This window comes from Apis florea, unplaced genomic scaffold (genome assembly GCF_048593485.1).
Source record: "Apis florea isolate Af1SG1 unplaced genomic scaffold, ASM4859348v1 contig_3367_pilon, whole genome shotgun sequence".
In the NCBI taxonomy this organism is placed as follows: Eukaryota; Metazoa; Arthropoda; class Insecta; order Hymenoptera; family Apidae; genus Apis; species Apis florea.
Genome location: NW_028256746.1, coordinates 2,163,889 through 2,183,580, shown reverse-complemented (window position 1 = coordinate 2,183,580; position 19,692 = coordinate 2,163,889). Strand labels below are relative to the sequence as shown.

The following is a 19,692-nucleotide window of genomic DNA, read 5'->3' as shown; positions in this document are numbered from 1 at the left end:
AAACATTTGAAATATTTGTTGATTTGTCTAGCAATTTACATACATAGCTTATGTATGGCTTCTAGACATTTGTTAACTTCTTTTTTTTACCTTTGCTTCTACGAATATTGTTGAAGTTTATGGTTACTTATTTTTACTTATTCTTAATATACGAAATACGTAAAAGAGCAATAATAATAATAAATGCCTTAATGTATTGCAAGTAAGATAGAAAATGTGCTTTCTTTTCTTTCGATCAGAAAATGATTTCAATTGAATCTTTACTTCTTTTTTTTTTCTTTTTTTTTTTTTTTTTTTTTTTTTTTTTTAACAATGAATGATTCTTATGCTTCTTGTTGCTTACGTTTAGTCATAGAGGAAAACGAAACAGTCCCGATGCATTCTGTGGTCTTTGATCAAATTTGCTACTGTGTTCCCATATTTTAATGCAATCTTGTACAAATATCGCTCTCGGAACGCATGGTACAGTACTAAACACTCCTTGGACAAAAATCTATATAGAGATATGTTTGGGATTTTATTTAAAATTATTATTTGTGGTGGCGGTTCTTTACACTTGTGTTCTAAACATATTTTAACACAAGAACATTAACAACAAAACTTATACTGTAATACATATGTAATCTGTATGTATGAGAATATATTTTGAATTGGATTGATCTATTGTTATATATGTATATCTTTATCTGAGTAGCTAAATGTAGACATTGGTCTGTGTTTATTGTAATTTAATCTAAATTATTTCAAAGGAAAATCGTATTTAACGACAAGTTTAGCATAATTATAAAAAAATAAGATTCGTATATTTGATTCTAAACTTTAGGTCAACATCATGGATTTGTAATTTAAATAATCGTCAAAAAAGAAAAAATAATATGCTATTTGTTATTTATATGCATTGATCTCCTATTTATCTGTACATCTACAAGTAGATTACGTATTTATAACAGAAATATTTAATATGTACACTGTAATATAAATTTATCATTAATTATTAAAATTGTAATATTAAAAAGTAAAGAGAAATGAGAAATAATTCAACCTGTAGGTGTACATTAGATTAAAATTATCGGTGAACATTCTCTTGATAATTCTGTACGATCATTCAATATTTATACCGATGACTGTAGGAAATTAGTGAAGATGTTCGAGACGTTGAGCATAAATGGTTGGAACATGACGGAAATGCGCCATTTATTGAAACAAGACGTACTCCGGATATTGAGAACATGGATATTGAACAGTATCATCAATCCATATCACAGTCAGTATCCATTTATATTTTATCATATATAAAAATTTGATTTTTCAAAGTTTATTGAATGGACTTTAATTTTTCTACAGAATGAATAACAGTCTTAGTGAAATTCAAGCTGACATACAACGTTTAGCAAATCAACAAAATCAAATACAACAACAGCATTTAATGACCCAACATCAACAACAAATGCAACAACAACTTCAGCAATTACAAAGTCTTAGTCAGCAACATATGCAAGTATGTATTATTTTTTGAATTTCTTATATTGATTTATTTTATTGTAATGTAACATTTATTTTTTTCTTTTCCTTTATTGTTTAGAATTTCGGAATGGCACCTATAAATCCATTAACATCGAAATTACAAGATACTCAACAATCCCAATTCTATTTACACGATCAACCTCAATTACAAAGACGAATGTGGGGTCAACCACCTCCAACACAAAGTTTAGCAAATGAAATGGCTGCTGTGGGTTATCAACAACCAATAGATCCACGATATGGTACTCAACCAACAGGTATGTGTATTTTAATAAATTAATTTTTGTTTCTTTTTAATCATTGTTGATTTGATGATTAATAATCATTAGTAAATTCATATACAATCATTATATATAATATATTTTGATATAAGTGTTTTAAAATTTTCTTTAGCTTACCAACAAGATTTGCGTTTATATCAAGATACACGGAATTGGGGAACACTTCCACCTCAACAGAAAGGATTTGTTTTGCATGATAATCAAGAACCAAGGTATCTCAATGGTGGAGATCATAGTCTTTGTAATAATCAAATGAGCCATTCTGGTTCTACATATCCATCATCTGCATCTATCTTCAATCAAACACCACCATCTTCTGCTAGTCCACAACATCGTAATGCTGTGAGTATAATAATCTTTATCTATTTTATTTGGTCATAGGAAGCAAAAAAGAAAAATTTATTTTCTTTAATTACTATTTAAATCCTAATTTTATTTATAAAAATAATGTAAAAATATGATTCATTTATTTATATTTGTTTATACATTCATTGAACATAAAAAAGAATAAGAATAAAAAGAAACGTATATATATTTTGATAATATAAATTTAAATAAAAAAAGAAATCACGTTTAAATATTAGGATTGTATATCGTTTATTTTTTTTTTTTTTTTTTTTTTTTTTTTTTTTTGGTCAATTAGGTAGTAAATGAATTGCTTGATGTATATATGCAAGCAACTGTCATGGAACCAGTTAGTGATGTAATGCACATTTATAGATACTCTTTTCATACTCAGTATAGCAGACGCTACTTGAAGTTTCGACGTCTTTCTTTTGTCTCTTAATTATTTGCATTTTTTGTTAAATTACACAGATATATTTTAAAAATGCAGTTTTTTTATTCGTCGAATTTTATTAATTCGTGTAATTATCATTATGAGGTTTGTGTATTTTGTATATTTATTTATTTATTTATTGTATAATCGTTATAATACATATATATCGTTATAATATATATATATTATTAATGCCATTATATTATTTTAATGTTATATATTTATTTTATTTTTTAATTTTTAAAGGTTCATCGAATAAGTCAGTTAATGAGTGAAAGTCCCGAACCAAAAAGGCCAACTGTACATCATATACCAATTAAATGTGAAAGCCCTACCGAAAAACGACAAATTACTGCGTTACATGCACCGGTTCCAGCTCCGCCTGTCGATGACATGAAGCCTCAGAATATATCATTTATTGGTAAGAATTCTTTTTCTTCCTATAAGAATTCTTTTCTTCATTTAAAAACATATCATATGTAAATATTTTCAAGGAATTCATTACATTTATAGTTTTGTTCTCATCCTCTTTTTCTTCATTCATACATATATTTTAAAGGAAATGATGATGAGCTTACACAAGGTATAAGAGGTTTAAACATCACGTCTGGCAGCCGTACATATAGAATTCCATCACCAACTAGACCTTCAATATCACGTAATTCATTTCAACCTCATCCATCATTAAGAGAAGCCACACCATCTCCATCAGGTACACCAGAAGTAACACCTCTAGATCCAACAGATGCTGGTGAGAAAGGATTTTATATTTGTTTCGACAATGATGCACCCAAAAAACCAAAACCGACTCTTAGAGTGAAAAGAACATCTCCGAAAAAGGTAAATATATAATATTTTTTTTTAGATTTTTAGAATTATACGAATTAGGAAAAAAAAAACATCGATTTTTTTTTTTTTAGGAAAGAAGTGTATCATCGTACGTTGAAAATGAAGATTTTACGATGCGTCCTGATTCGCCTTCTGCTATTGCTATTGATAGACAAAAGCAACTGGAAGCTCAACGAGATTTAGATCGAGAAAAACATCAGATAGATGAAAGAGATTTCCAACGACAAGAAATTAGAGATAAAGAAATTCAGAGAGAAGGAGAAAGAGAAAAACAAAGAGAACGACATGAGATCACTGGAGAAAGTCGACAATCTGGAGTCGGTTTAATAATTGGAAATCAATTAGCAAATCCTGATCCTGTAAGATTATGTGACAAATGTTATTAATTTCATAATTTCTCTCCGTATTTTCTAACTGATATATTTTTATAGAATTCTCTGGATGAAATGGAACGGAAAAAAGAACGTATAATGCTATTGTCATTGCAAAGAAGACAGCAGCAAGAAGAACTGAAAGAGAGAAAGGAAGCAGAAGCTCAAGCTCGACGAGAACAAGAGAAATTAAAAGCAGAAGAAAGAGCTCGTAAAAAAGAAGAAGAAAGGCAACGAAGAGCAGCTATTTTAGAACAACATAAAGTAAAGAAAGCAATAGAAGAGGCAGAAAGAGAAGTGAGTTTTTTTTTTTATAATTTGTTAATTATAATATTTTAATTGAATTAATCACTAGTAAACATTACTATCATTTAGGGTAAGGTTATCGATAAAGAGCTTCTCAATGCAATAAAGCCAACAAAATTGCGTAACAAGACTGCGACTCGACCACGACCCAAAACAATTCATGTGGATGCTGGTACAGAGTTGGATTCTGGAGCCCTTACGCCAAGTCGTGGGAAAAAGGGTTCTTCTTCTAATTTAAGCACAGGTATGATGACAGATTTAACATGATTCGATAGTGACACAATTATTCATTGCAATGATTAGTGTTTCTTGGAGAAGATTAATTATTATCACATAAAAAAGTTGAAAAGATAGAATATATAGTAAAAACAATTCCTATATTTTAATATACCGCATATAAAGTATCTCCAAGATAACAGTTACCACTGCTATCGTATCAAATGTATTCCTTTATTATAATCTTCTAATAGTAATAATTTCTCAGTGTTGTAATGTAATTGCATTCAGTTTTTGCATGGCAAAAATTCAAATCGGAAAAACTTAATTTTTTTTTTTTTTAGTAACGCCATTTTTTTTATTAAATTAATTTTTTCATTGTGGTTTTCTTTTGTTTTACGAGATCTCACCCAGTCACAATTCTACAAGCTCAAAATTTTCTCGCCTATACTAGTTTATTTCGTCGCTTCAAGACGGAAATGTACATATATTATAAATTAATAAAATCTCATACATTTCCTAGACTCCCATTTGAATAAACTAGATTGGTTAAGAAAATTCGAGCTGATTGTTTTGCACTAACACACTTACTGTAGCGTCGCTGACTTCCCCGACGATGAGGCGAGACTACTACCGAGGCTCGCAGGACAGTCTCACTGCTGCTCATTTCGATGAACGACGTTCCGGCCCTCTTTATCGGGGCGGCAGTCTCAGGGGTATGCACAACACACACTCTCTGACTCGCATAAATATTTAAAACATCACATATATATATATGTATGTATGTATGTATATATAATGTATATATACATATATATTTGTTAGCTTTGCATAAGAAGAAGCATTATAAAAAGTTAAACAAATATTAAATTATTAAATGTTTTCCTTTTGGTCATTAACATGCTGATTGGAGTGGTTATAACTATATGCTAATTTCTAATATTTAAAATGATTTAAAATTTAAAAGAAAATATTTATGATATTATATTTAATATAAAAAATATGCGCGCACAATGTATCAAATATGTTAAAATATAAGTATGATTTTTTAAAAACGTTGAATGATATATTTTATTCGATATTTTCTTCAAAATTATTAATTTTTAACGTGTGAATGATCTATATTATAGCACTTTTCTTTGTTTACGACTTTGCATGCTTCAAATTTATTTACTATCCGTTTATTAGTGTAATGTGGTAGCATATTTTTTAAAAATATATGTAGTGTTTAGTATCTCGTCCTGGAGAGGAACTAACTGATTGTAATAGAGGTACCCTATTTTAGTATCTTCCGTAGATTCACCCGACGATGGTAGAGGTTCCTCGCCTTGTCGAAGTATGAATCAACTTGGCCGACGTGGTTCCTACAAAACATCTAGAGGTGGGTTGATCATTATTCATAGAAAGAATGCCTTAAATCATATTCCTTAAACGTTTGGCTTGATGAAAGTAGACTCGTTGCAGGATGTATCACTGGTATGGGCAGCTACCTATGAATCTTACAATGTTGAATATTTCATTAGCATTTAATTATTCTTCAAATTACCTAAATAAGGTTACTTAAGGGTATGATTCTTTATTTTTAAGTAGCGCCTTATAGTAGAAATCTTTCAGTTGGAACGCAACATTGTTCTGCACCAACCTGCACCAGCTATCTTGAATTTTTGATGTTCCTAATGGACATGGCTCGTAGTTAGACTCTGCCCCTGATGCAATGACGTACGATTGAAGCATCCCCTACTATTAATCTTTGATCGTACATAGCGTTTGGAATGTAACAAGGTAAACATTGCATTATTGCAGATGTGCAGGAGCCTCAGCAACAGGTTAGAGGCAGGCCTAAATACCCGAGTTACGAAAACTTTAAGGGGAGAAAGTCTAATTCCTTGATGAATTTGTGTGGTAAGAAGCACCAGTGACTTGGAATACGTTTAATCCCCCTTCTATCGTGCAACAGTATATTTTACGTGTCCCGTACACTGTTCCAATTTTTTGTAGGCTATATAGCACGTAGTCGCATGGTGGCAGATTGGAGCACAGGTGGCAGTGATATATTTACACGCATACACCAACAGCACATTGTTTATATGTATTCGAAATTCTATCTGCTACGTTTATATTTTGTTTCTTTAATCATAAGCAATACGCAAAATGCTTTTTTTTTTTTTTCTTTTATTTTGATTTTAAATTGTTCTTTAAATTGTATTTTTTCCAGTAGGAAATGGAATTTCGATTTTCATTCACAGGATAACTCATTTGCCGCAGTAGATGAAATTAAGTTGAAGCTTGGTTGGGCTTATTGTTGTACAGCACTGGTTATGGGTACCGATATTTTCAATGTTTTTCAGATTATTGTTGGTGGTTCCAGTTTCCGTTTAATAACCTTTCACTCTGACTCACATTTAGGTCCTGTATCATATGATTATCCCATCATTTATGTTCAATATGTATTTGTTCTCCTCTCTATTTTTATTTCCAGGTATTATGGTAATACAGCATAGTAAATTCATCTCGGCGATGAGCATTATACTTTTCAATAGAACTCATAAGCGCTGCACGAGTTAATACATTTATTAACGCATTTATTAACGAATTATACTATCGTTAGATGAATTTGTTATGCTTTGTCCGCCTAAGATCGCAAAATTATCATTAGTAATCATATATTTTAATACAAATGAATCTGTCCACTGTTTTACGTGTTACAATATATTAGATAAAATAGTAATAAAACCCGAGTCAAAAAAAAATCAAAATTATTAACAATTTTCAAAATTCCTGATAAATAGTTCCTTAGATCGTTTTAGAATTACGAAAAGCTTCCATCGTTTTATTTGAACAAATTAGACGATATAGAAACAAAAATACATTTTAATCCTTAATTGTTGTTGTCATATGATGTATGAATACTTTTTTTAATAAGTTTTTAATTGGACGCAAGCTATGAAGATGGATATTCTTGAAGGTCCTTCGTAAGTCTAACAAGTGACTAATATCTCACAGTCTATATCAGGGACTAACCGATTAGTAATTAATAAAATTGACTCAGTTCAAAATCCTTTTGCTTGGATGGGTATAAACGTTTTATACGTTGGACTTATCGTTGAAAAAATCGTATCTCTTTGTCCTTTATTTATCGTGGACGGACACGTACGTTCGAGTTTCTCTTTTTTTTTTTATCTTCTATCTTCATATATCGAGCTTGCGTTCGCAGGTTCGAGTAGTGATCAAGACGGTATGATGTGTCGATACACAGATACGGACAGCGGACTAGGCAGAGCCACACCTCCAAGGAGAGCACCGAGTCCAGGAATGGGTAGCATGAGGCATCTTCCGTCGCCATCTGGGCCTGGTTCCTTACCTCCCGGTTTGATGACCAAGAGACGAGTATTCGATGATGGTAGCAGCGACATCAGTAGCACGCCAAGTTCAATGATGGACTACAATGGTGAGGAAATTTAATTTTAAACAAAATTTTAATCGTTTAACAGGAATGGATAATTATATTTTGAAATTAAATTAGTTAGTATTTAATTAAATAATTATATTTTAATAAAATATATATTCTATAAATTTTATGAAATTTTATAAACTTTATTATTTTTTCTCTTAACAGGTCCAAGATTGTATAAGCAACCGACGACTAAGTCAAATCGTGGTATTATGTTAAACGCTGTGGAATATTGTGTGTTTCCGGGTACGGTGAATAAAGAAGCGAAAAGAAGAGTTCTGGATGAAATTGCAAAATCAGAAAGCAAACATTTTCTTATTTTATTTCGAGATGCTGGTTGCCAATTCCGGGCTCTCTATTCATACTGCCCAGATAGAGAAGAAGTTTCGAAGTTGTACGGTACCGGACCTAAACAAGTCATTGATAAAATGTTCGATAAATTTTTCAAGTAAGTTCACCACCAAGTTAGATTAAATTTTATTACAAATATATTTCTATGATTTTATCATATACTGCAATATCATTTTATTACACAAGAATATGTGAAAAACATACATAACAACATATCTTTTCTCTAAAACGTAAGTTATATTATTAATTATTAAATATAAATAGATAATCTCAAGTGATAGAATAGAATTTAGAAACTTAGTTTTTATATTTTTTTAAATAATTTCAATGTGCAGCTTATGATACTTTTTTGTTATATTTATTAGGTGCTTATATATTGCAAATAGAAAATCAAATTTAGAATATGATTAATCGGTGTAATAATTAATAATTAGTAATATTAATATTTTATATGGAGTGTCACTATAAAAATGGTTAAATCTATTTTTGTATGTTTTTTAATATAATTAAAAGTCATATGATGGATATTCATTACAAATATGATAGTTATTATTAATCATTACAAATATGATAGTTATAATGATATTATTAAATTTTGATAAAAAAATATATGTGTGTGTGTACTTGCAATTACATTGTACATACATTTTGATTAAATATAATTCGTTTTATATATATAACTTTTTGTTTTTTTCTAGATATAATTCAGGAGCAAAATGTTTCTCGCAAGTACATACAAAGCATCTGACTGTGACCATAGATGCCTTTACGATACACAACAGCCTTTGGCAAGGTAAAAAGGTGAATTTACCGAACAAGAAAGACATGCCTCTCGTCATATAGTTTTACACAAGTGTCACATTTTATGCCCTCTGTTGTTCATAGTTACTATTTTAATACAGGCCCATATTAAATTAATGCAAACGTTGCGTTCTTAGTCAATTTTATAAGGACAAATGATTGATGCTGACTCGATAGATACGGGATGCAATCATTTTCAGCGATTTTTTACGATTGCATACCAAATTGAAACGGCGTAATGTTACCAAGTATACGTTTCTTTCTTCTTTTTTTTTTTTATAATTTTTTCTATAACTAACTTCTTCTTATATTTCTTTTCTATTTTATTTTCTTTGTTTTTAAGTTAACGTTGGCATCAATTATTGTGTCGTAAATTTACCAATATCTAATTAATAGGAATGGTTTGTTGTCAATATCTAATATCTTTGCGGACTAACTCGACATGTAACCGCCTTGTAATCGTGTAAGCTGCTGTGTTGTAAATGAAAGTTATGACTGATTGTAAAAGATATTGATTTTTTTTATAATCGTTTCTTCTTTGTTCGTTAAGAGAGAGAGGCAGGGCTTTCATAAATGTTACATAACGAACGTTTTGTCTTTATATTACATAAAGTAATTCGCACATATTTCCTCGTTATACGCGTAAATTAAAACTGCTCTTAATTATTATTATTATAATTATTATAATTATTACTATTATTATTATTATTATTATAATTATTATTATTATTATTATTATTATTATTATAATTATTATTATTATTATTATTATATGTCTTTTATTGAATACAAATAGAGGATCATTAATTTAAATGTACTTTTGACAGAGTCTATAAAAGGATTCGAATTTTTCAATGTGATTTTTGTATATGATTAATTTCTATTTAACAGAATTTATTTAAAGATGTAAGGAAGAAAGTAAATAAAGTGAAAGGCTTGTCTTGCATGAAAATCTATTTCATTCATAAAACTGTAAGTTCTTCCACTTTTATCAAATGAATCGAAGTTTAACATTGTTTCGTATGATCCACTGTAACTGTCTTAAAACTTTCTTTTCATTGTGTATATCATCGTCGAATCCAAATTAATGATTCCTCATTAACCATCAGATTTTTGCAACTGTTGACAGTTGCAGCAACATACGTAGATAATGTAATTCATTCGTTGAAAAATGTTGGAAAAAACCAACTTACGGACAAATGAAAAAAAAATAAATAAATAATGTGGATTTGTAAATATATTCTGATTAGTGAAAAAAAAAAAAAAAAATACCAAATCAGCCTTAAGATCGATCTGGATGTAATTGATGTTGTGCGAGGATGTTTTTTCTTTACAGTGTAGCTACCATTATAATTTATATAATGCCTCGTTGATATGAATATCTTGAAACAAGTTTTTGTGAAGTGTGTATTGGTATAAGATTATAAATAAACTTGTAAGGATTTGAGAGAGAAGAGAATGAAATTGTAGAGAAAGTAAAAGTACCAAAAGTAAAAGTTCATTTCTTGAAAGAACAGTAATAATTTTGGTAACTGGTAGGAAATATCTGAACATATAAAGAGCTGCGAATTGCGTAAAATTTTTGATTGAATTGCTCTTTTTCTTTCCTGCGCGCAATCACATACTTATTCTTATAATGTATCAAATAGTTTGAGATTTTGTAATTGTTTTGAAGGTTGTAAGAGGAAAGCAGAAGATGGAATGTAGAAGTACGAAAAAAACAAAAATTTTCATCTATATTCAAAGTTTTTGCTTTGATTAAATAACTTATTTGAACATTCTAGGCCTAAATATTTATAATTGAAATTTGATCATCCACTGTCTGCGTTCCTCATGATCGAGACAAGAGATTCTGGAAAGAGTGTTAATTATTTATTTATAAACGTCTTAGCGTATTATTACAAATTTTAATGAAACGGACTAATTGTTTAACCCGTTCATAAGTTTGATGATTCTCCTTACGAGTTTTGTCAACAGTATATAGATTCTTTTTCTTTGGATAATAATCGTTTTTTTTTTTTTTTTGTTTTTCATTTATTTTCTAGTATATTATTCTCATTTCCTAATGGAACGTGTCAGTCCAATTTTAAGCGAAACTAAATATGCGGTTTTCACATTGTACATGATGGATAATTAGCATAATAATGTAATAACGAAAGAATTATTTATTGTGCCATAAATTATAAATTGTCCGCTGTTCGTGTGGGACTGGCACTGACCTTCCATCTTGACGATTCAATTTTTTTAACATATATATAATTCGATTTTCGTAATACGCCGATAGGACGAATGGATAGAAATTAGATAGAGGTAAAATACAATTTTTGTACAGAAATATGGAGGGTCTATAAATTATAGAATTTGTTCTTGTGTTCTTTGTTTAAATTATGTTCAATATTTAATGTATATTATAGCATTTATCGATTTATTGTTTGTTCGATATTTCTATAATGTATTTTTTAGCTTAATGGCCATGTGCATGGAAATGAAAAAATTTATAAGAAAGAAAAACCAGAAAAAAAAACAAAAATTGGTTTACAGGAATAATAGACCCCCTTATATCTGTAATGGCATAACACAACATGATCGTATTGATTATTCTTAAGTAATTATGCAACATATCGAATTTCATGTTCTTCACGATTAATGATCGCGAAAAATATATTTTTAATTCGCAACGATACGATACTTGGTTCAATCGTCCCTATATTGTTTTATTTAATCTTGTATGCGAGGCATATGTCTCACGTAAGGGACATGCAAAAAAAAATTTTAAAAAAGAAAAAAATCCGTCGATTGTAGTATCCAAGGAGTTCATTATATTCTATTCTCGTCTATTGTAAATCTATTGCGTGTATCATCGTAAAAAAATGATAAATAGAGAAATTTTTGCGAGCTTCAGACTCCGAAAATAGTCCGACTTGACAATATTGAATGCGAAAATTAGTAAATGCCATAAAATGAATTATAAGATTTGAAGGTTTAAGTCATGATAAAAAGTCTACGATAACAATGTGAACGAACAGTGAATGAAGATTTATGATTAACAATATAATAGTCACTAATTTTAAGAATCGATGAAAGAATATCGGCTTGTGGAGAAGGGATTGAAAATATAATGGGGAAAAAGCTACAAAAAAAAAAAAACAGTAAGAGAACGAAAAAAGGATGTATAACTGTAGTAAAGAAGGGAGATTGCTTATGCTTGATATTTATATTTTTCAAAGCAGAGAAATGTTATTAGTGAGCTGTTGGTAACCGGCGTGATAAACAATGAACACAGAGATACGAAAAAATGGAATATAATATAAAATCGCGCTTACTAATAATAAATGATTACCTTTATGTAATAATCCTTCATTTTTATTGTCACAAATGAAAGAAATGAAAACTGAAAACTTTGTCAAATCATACTTGTTCGATTTATCCATGTCTGTAAATATTATGTTTTTATATATGCATAAATGAAATTATTACTCAATGATATATATTTATTGAGTACGTCAAGTAAAAATTTGGGTCATATTTTACTGTTAACATCTTACAGCGAATGTCATCAATAAAATTTAATAACCCACTTTGCAATAGACTTTTATTCTTTAATAAATGATATATATTATAATATATATATATAAATAGAACTATATATATATATACATATATATATATATAAGTGTGTCTTCTTTATCTTAATTGGTTGTATAATGTAAATGTATATATAACTTTTGGAGTACAGAAGAGGGTGAATTAGATGACCATACTTTCTCATTGTTATATATTTTATACACAATAGCGAAGGCGTCATTGTTAATTTTTCTGCATATGTATAATATATTACAATTCAACGAATAAGAAAAATACTAGACATAAATATTAAAATATTCTTGTAAAGAACATTTCTCCCTATATATATATACTACATTTAATTTGTTAAGGGCACTTTATTACAGGGCGCAATATATGACTTTTCTTTCGCTATTAATTATCTTAAATATTAAAATATGTTATTTACTATCATTAAAATAGTACAAAATAATTTTATTTCGTTTATTTTTTTTTTTCTAAAAAATATACGATTTCGATTGAGTACAATTTCATATTTTTTATTATGCTCTTAATCGAAATCGTTGATTACACTTACATTAATGATAATAAATAGCTTTAAATACTGATGTACAATTCTTTCATGACTTATAAATGAATTACAATTAAACTATATGGCAGTGATTTTGCTACTTACACGTATATCGTGGCGTTTGTTTTATATATTGAATCTATAATACAATTTAAATTTGTGCCATAATTTGTTAATGCTTTAAGAAACGTTTCTCAAACTGTGTTTTATAATATTTCTATAAAATACTAGAGTAGTTATAAAAAACATTCCAATAGTAGATAACAATTTAAATTTTTACTACGTGATACGTTGACATCTTGATATTATAATAAATTATAGATTTATATAAAAATTTTTATTTTTATAATGAATTTAAATTAATTTTAAATTATTTTAATTTATTTTGTAAATTATGATTCTCTTATAAAGTTAATTTTTTATATATCTTTTTATTTTCGAAGTTGAATTTTGATGAACGTTGTGCTTGTTCATGAAGTTGTCAGTGTTCAAAGATTCGTGTAAGTGCGCGGGAAGATAATATTTTTTATTCGTTGTATTTTAATAAATTGTTTGTGAATATTATTATTAAAATATCTATTGGAATGACAATACGAGTGCAATACATTATTTTTACTTCACACATCATTGTTTTGAGGTAATTGATAATAAATTTCTTTAAATTTTATATATTAATGAATAGATAAAAGATCTATTATTTTTGATCGATTTGTTTTAGTAAAATAATAAATTATATGACTTTTTGTTAATTAATTTTAAGATAAATGTTTAAGCAATTAATCAGTGTTTTAACATTAACTTTTTAAGTGTTGTAATGTTAGATGAATTTTCTTAATACATACTAAGAAAATTGTTCATTCTTTTCTTTTTTAGTAAAAATTTATTTCAAAAAAATTTAATTAAAATAGGTTAATGTAAGATTTTCTATGTACAAATTGCAAATATTAACTTATTTTTTTTTTTACATGATGTTCATTGTATCTTTATCTTTTCTCAACTTATTTTTAATATAAATATAATTTGTTATCAGATACATATAAAAATACAAAGAATTTTCATTAACATTTTGTAAGAATTTGTTATCATAGAACTTTATAACAATAAAAACAAGTTTGAGAAACATTGATACAAACTTCATGCATTTGCATGTTAGCATCTTTTGGCTTCGTTTAATCTTATGTCTTAACAATTAGAGAATTTCCCATCATGATATGGCACTTGATCCTGGTGTGAAATCGCATTTGAACACCGTTCATAGAAACCTTTCATTTCATTGTGCATCCTTTGAACAGTCTTTGGAACTAAATTGAATGACTCAGAGGAGTTCACACATTGTACTGATTATCATTGTACTGGGCAGGAGCTCAAGTGAATGTTATGCAATTCATCCATGTCTGTCCAATCCCGTCTTTCTCCTCCTATCATCACATTTCTTATACATCCATTGAAATGATCTCTTGTCATTAATGTTCCTTTTGGTGCAGAGGCTGTAAAATTATCATTCAATTTATAAAGATAGTATATGTTTTTTCATATTTTAGTATATATAAAATCTTTATAATATTCATCTTATTCATCTAATTCGTCTTATCAATTCATAATTTATTATAAAAAATTGTAATAAAAATTGTTTTATAATAATAAGTAAATTATATATTTAGCATTAATTGAATTGATATATATATCACAATTTTTGATAGTAAATTATGAATTGATAAGATGAATAAAATTTTACCTGGCAAACCACCAATGTAGAGAGGTCCAGAGATTGTAGAATCCATCATATGATAATTGACGTTAGGTGGAAGACCATACTTCTGATCCATCTCGTCAACCTTTAATGCCAATTCCTCATCATTATAAACCGCTTGTATTCTGTGCCATCGATTGTCACAGATCGTGTATGGACTAGTAAAACGTTGCTCGGCATATAATGGATTGTTATCTCCCAAATCACCCGACATGATTACTTTGCCATTATTTAGTTCCAATGACAATGAAGGCGAATTGCCGGGTGCCGTTATGGAAAGCAAAACCCCTGACAATTCCGATGTTCTAAATTCCAATTGAAGTTCAAGCACTGCACCTAATTCAAAGTTTCTCTCTGTAAAAAAAAAAGAAGGAATTCAATTTAATTAAGCTTTTCGATTTCATTTTTTCTGTTATAATTATTTTTTGATAATATTTATAATCAAAGTCCGAATTATATCTTACTGTATATGGCATATGCTTCATCTTGGAAATAAGCTCCACTTTCCACATTTGGGAAGCATTGTCCAACTTGATAAGCCCTACTCGTGGAACCAACCATATCAAACACGTTTCTATTGATCCTCAATCCTCTGATGCAGCCTTTTAGGGTTTCAAGTTTAACCACAACTTGTTCAGGAATCGGTGTGCCACTTTCAGGTAGACCTCCGATATACATCATAGAAGCCAGTCCAATCTTTCTTGGTACTTTAATAGTGTGCGGTGTTAGAGAATCCACGAGCAACGTCAATTTTCTTTCATCGTGACTGATCACTACGTGATGCCAGTTACCATCATTAAACGGCATTTTAAACAATATCTCTTTCTTTTGTTTGCTCTTCACTAAAAGTAAAAGTTGTCCATCCCGTATCACGACCATGAGATAGTGCTTTGGTCTAAGACCCTGAAAAATGAAATAATTTATTCTGAAATATCAATTTTAATCTGAAATATTATATATCATATCAAATAGAGATATCGGAATCTCGTTTTTCATTTTCGAAATTTTAATCAATATTTTAAAGAAGTTTTACGTACTGGAGTAATGAACAGAAGACCATTTGGATAATATGTTCTGAAATCAAATTCTATGGCGTATTTCTTCTCCCAAAATTTTTTAAAGTTTAAATAAATTTGAGTATGGCTGTTTGGTTTGTCGCCAAACTTTAAAGCACCAGCTTCCAGAGAATAATACGGTACTTTCTGACATCCTTCCGGTTGTGTCGACATTCCTCTTGATAACGAAGCCGAAGGTGTGTAAGTAGGAGGATCTTTTCCCATACTTGGTCCAGAACGACCGATCAATGCATGCTCGAAACTGATAACTTCATCGAATCGAATAATACTATAAAGAAAAAGAATTATTCATATTCTTATTCTTTCTTTCTTCTTTTAAAATCATAAACTACCATCATGAAACTTGAATTGTATATTTAACTTACTCGTCGTTAAATATCGCGTCTTTAATAGCACCATACAATGGAGTGGTGGTGGAAATCATCTCGGTATTGTTGATAAGGACAGGTAAACCTCCGAAGAATAATCCTCCACTCTCTTCAGGAGCTTTAATAGCGGCACTAGTTGGTAGTTTACCCGCTGTTTGATAAGCATCATCTATTCGCAACTCAACATCTTTCCGCCTTTTAATTATTGTTACCGAGTGATATCTTCCATCGTTGAAAGTGTCATTCGATTTTAAAACGAGCTCTCCTTTTCCAGCGTTCAAGCGCACTTGAACTTGTCCATTGATTATGCACACGGAATAATAACTCTTTTTCTGAAATTAAAACATAAATTGGATTTGCTCGTCCGACAAATTTTCAGATTTGTTTGATTCATCTTACGTTTGATTCGTCGTTCATGTGCCGTATAAGAGGCATACGTTCTTCTTGTCCTTCAAACGTGGAAAGAAGGAGCACGGCCTTCTCTTGCATCGTTCTGAACGAGAAACTCACCGTAGAATTTATTTTACGTAACGTGTATGCTGTATGTTGCAAATAACCATCTCCGTAAAATCCTATTAACCTTAATGGCTGTAAAATTTATTAACATCGTTTCTTCTTCGATTTTTTTTTCTTTTTTTCAAAATAAAACTCCAAAATAAAACTTATGCTTACCTTATTCGTGCAAATAGGCTCAACGCCATAATACTGTTCCGCCATTGGATCATAGCCGACCTCGATTATGATATTAGACATACAGCCAAGGAAAGAAACTTGGGAGGGTAACATTAATTTATCCGCGCGAAAACTCGGTGGGACACCACCGATGTAATATTTAGCTTGAAGAAAATTGGGGATATCTTCCTTTTTGGGCTGAGGTGTGGGTGCCCCGATTCTCTTATCGTTTTCTCCTACGCTTAAGCTACACTTTTCAATGTTTTTATGCAATTGATAGTATCTGGACGCATCCACCTTTGTCCAGTTTCCAGTATTGTATTTAAAGTTTGAGGACATTTCCATGCTGACGTTACCACCGTAACCAATCTGCAGAATTACTTTCCCTTCTCGCAGGAATATCATGACATGTTGATTCTATAATATCGAATAAAAAATAAGATCTAATTATAGATAGAATATATAGATAAGAATCTTTTTAGAAGAAATTATTTGAATGTTACATACGTTATCCGGATTGATAGCCAGAAATAGCAAGGCATTCTCGTCGTAAGTCCTGAAGTTTATCGATATTACAAACCGGTATGGATTGTACGGTCCTGAAGAAACTCTGTTTCTGACCGCATATCCTTCTCCATTAAAACTGTAAACTGTGTCGTCGCTCACATCTTCCACTCTACAACATTGAAGTAGAAAATAAAGGGAATAAAGTCACATGATCCCCAATGATAGAAAATTTGCAATGTTTTCTCAATTTACCCTTCCACACACGCCTCGCAAGCCATATCTGGCGCGGTTGTAACAAAGTTCCAAAGACCTATAGGTTTCCCGTCTAAAATCACTTGATGTATACATCCTGGAAGTCCACTAGACGCGATAAGCTCGGTCCTTCTTCGCTCTGGTCTGGGAATTTTTCCTATCCAGACACGATCCGACGTGGTAATTTCGAAACGACCGTACTCAGAGTTCGTGGAATTCTTTACCACAGGATGTCCTCTAGCTGGGGATGCTTGCTTTCGTACATATAATTTACCTATGTGTCGTACCCTGAAAATCATATCAATTTAAAAGAAATTTGTTATTACACGCAATACAATTTATTATTTACATGCACATTACTTTACCTTTCAGCCTCGATGCGGTACCAGAACCTGTCGTCCTCGATATCACTGCTGTGTATCGTCTCAGGATGCGTAAGAATCCCCGTACCTCCTCCAACGTTCCATACGAATCTCACCTTTCTGTCAACCAGCTCGAGAGCAATGAAGTCATCCTGTAAGTCACATTAACACAAATATATCAAAATATTTTGTCGTTTTGAAATATCAATTCAATTTCGAAATGCTTACATTTATGCTGCTTGGCAAATAAAACAGAGAGCCTTCTTTTTTCCCTTTCGGAAGCGCGAACGTCATCACGATTGTATTCGTGGATGTTGGCTGCAATGTAGATGGCCTGTAGGAACGGCTACATTCTTTTCCTTCGGCTGATTTCAAAGAAACGCGAATCTAAGGAATATTTTTTATTCGAATATTTATTCTATATATATATATAATCTAAGGAATATTTTTTATTCGAATATTTATTCTATATATATATATATATATATATATTTTACTTGATTAATATTTAAGAAATAAGATAATGTTAATTACTCCGTCAGCGGTATTTCTAGCTTCGGCAATTTTATCCTTGAGATTCTGCAATTTCGTGGCCAATGTATCGTTCCATTTGTCGAATACATTCTTCCTTTTCGCGGCAGCATTCGAAAAGCTTATTAATCTCGCGTCTGCTTTTTTCGTGTTACTAAGCGCTTCCGTCACTGAAATAATTTTTTTTCTTTTTTAAAGTACATCGATTAAGAATAAAGAAATATACATAATGTAACGTAATGACGATTCTTACGTTTTTCGCTAGCTAAACTAATCTTAGAATCACCTTCCCTTTTCAATTCGTTCAGTTTTGGTTTCAATCTATCGGCAATTCCTTCCTCGTAATCCTCGATAAGTTTTCGCGATGTTTCCACGTTTTCTAGTACTACTTCGTTGTCTCTTAATGTATTCTCTATGTCTTCTCGTACTGAATAAAACACAGGAAATTTTTAATTAAAAACTCGGAAATTTAAGAAGAGAGAATTGTTAGAAAATGTAGAATGAAAATTTTTCTCGGACAAACGCGGACACTCACATTTCTTACTATCATCTTTCAACTTTTGCAATTTTAGATTAACCTGATTGTCTCTGATTCCGGTGTTGTTCAAAGTATTTTTCAAAAGGGTCACAGCTTCCTTTTGCAATTCCAATTCAACACTCGCCTTTTTCACCAATTCCCCGTGCTGTTTCGCGCGATCCAATTGCTTGGACGATGCTCGCGACACCTCTTTAGCAACGTCCAACAACGACTTTGAATTCGGCCCGTTGGGAAACGTCTGAAATCGTATAAAAGATGAGATGATCGAATCGACAGTTGTTCGAAGAATGAAATCGATAATTGTTTAATTCCTTACCTTGTTGTACGCATCGTTCGCAATCTCTTTACCTTCCATCGCTGTGATATTCGCAGTTCTTATGTTATCGACGATATTCTTGTACGCTTGGCTGGCCTTGAGCGGGCTAGCTGCGATGTTTCTTGTCTCGGAAAACAGACTGCTCGGCAGAAACGCCAAGTTGCACTTTATCAAGTTATCGATCGTCAATTACGTAAATTAATAGCGTACATACTAAATAACGATTGTTAACCTCTTGTCCTACCCACTGACTCTCG

General features: G+C 30.5%; 2 protein-coding genes across 23 annotated transcripts in view; one reads left to right on the top strand and one right to left on the bottom strand.

Annotated features, from left to right (window-relative positions):
• Positions 1-12,513, top strand: part of Patronin (calmodulin-regulated spectrin-associated protein patronin) — a 71,002-nt gene extending 58,489 nt beyond the window's left edge. For 9 of the 22 annotated variants that reach the window (XM_086911718.1, XM_031917659.2, XM_086911723.1 and 6 more), the window contains 15 exons: positions 1,131-1,264; positions 1,345-1,498; positions 1,583-1,781; positions 1,918-2,147; positions 2,830-3,004; positions 3,143-3,423; positions 3,504-3,791; positions 3,864-4,100; positions 4,179-4,353; positions 4,922-5,041; positions 5,611-5,706; positions 6,129-6,227; positions 7,540-7,773; positions 7,942-8,224; positions 8,826-12,513. In XM_086911718.1, coding sequence (XP_086767844.1) covers positions 1,131-1,264; positions 1,345-1,498; positions 1,583-1,781; positions 1,918-2,147; positions 2,830-3,004; positions 3,143-3,423; positions 3,504-3,791; positions 3,864-4,100; positions 4,179-4,353; positions 4,922-5,041; positions 5,611-5,706; positions 6,129-6,227; positions 7,540-7,773; positions 7,942-8,224; positions 8,826-8,970 — 2,850 coding nt within the window. In that variant the 3' untranslated portion in view covers positions 8,971-12,513. The remainder of the gene's footprint in view (positions 1-1,130; positions 1,265-1,344; positions 1,499-1,582; positions 1,782-1,917; positions 2,148-2,829; positions 3,005-3,142; positions 3,424-3,503; positions 3,792-3,863; positions 4,101-4,178; positions 4,354-4,921; positions 5,042-5,610; positions 5,707-6,128; positions 6,228-7,539; positions 7,774-7,941; positions 8,225-8,825) is intronic. The other 13 variants (XM_086911709.1, XM_086911704.1, XM_086911703.1 and 10 more) reach the window with 12 other exon arrangements.
• wb (wing blister) overlaps positions 9,184-19,692 on the bottom strand; it is a 49,696-nt gene continuing 39,187 nt past the window's right edge. Inside the window, exons 17-31 of the mRNA XM_086911702.1 lie at positions 19,436-19,574; positions 19,117-19,357; positions 18,835-19,008; positions 18,585-18,751; positions 18,279-18,437; positions 18,054-18,202; positions 17,689-17,976; positions 17,437-17,605; positions 16,930-17,346; positions 16,657-16,845; positions 16,255-16,589; positions 15,851-16,157; positions 15,278-15,716; positions 14,799-15,167; positions 9,184-14,550 (exon numbers count right to left, since the gene is read on the bottom strand). Of these exons, the coding sequence (XP_086767828.1) occupies positions 14,408-14,550; positions 14,799-15,167; positions 15,278-15,716; positions 15,851-16,157; positions 16,255-16,589; positions 16,657-16,845; positions 16,930-17,346; positions 17,437-17,605; positions 17,689-17,976; positions 18,054-18,202; positions 18,279-18,437; positions 18,585-18,751; positions 18,835-19,008; positions 19,117-19,357; positions 19,436-19,574 (3,685 nt within the window). The 3' untranslated portion in view covers positions 9,184-14,407. The remainder of the gene's footprint in view (positions 14,551-14,798; positions 15,168-15,277; positions 15,717-15,850; positions 16,158-16,254; positions 16,590-16,656; positions 16,846-16,929; positions 17,347-17,436; positions 17,606-17,688; positions 17,977-18,053; positions 18,203-18,278; positions 18,438-18,584; positions 18,752-18,834; positions 19,009-19,116; positions 19,358-19,435; positions 19,575-19,692) is intronic.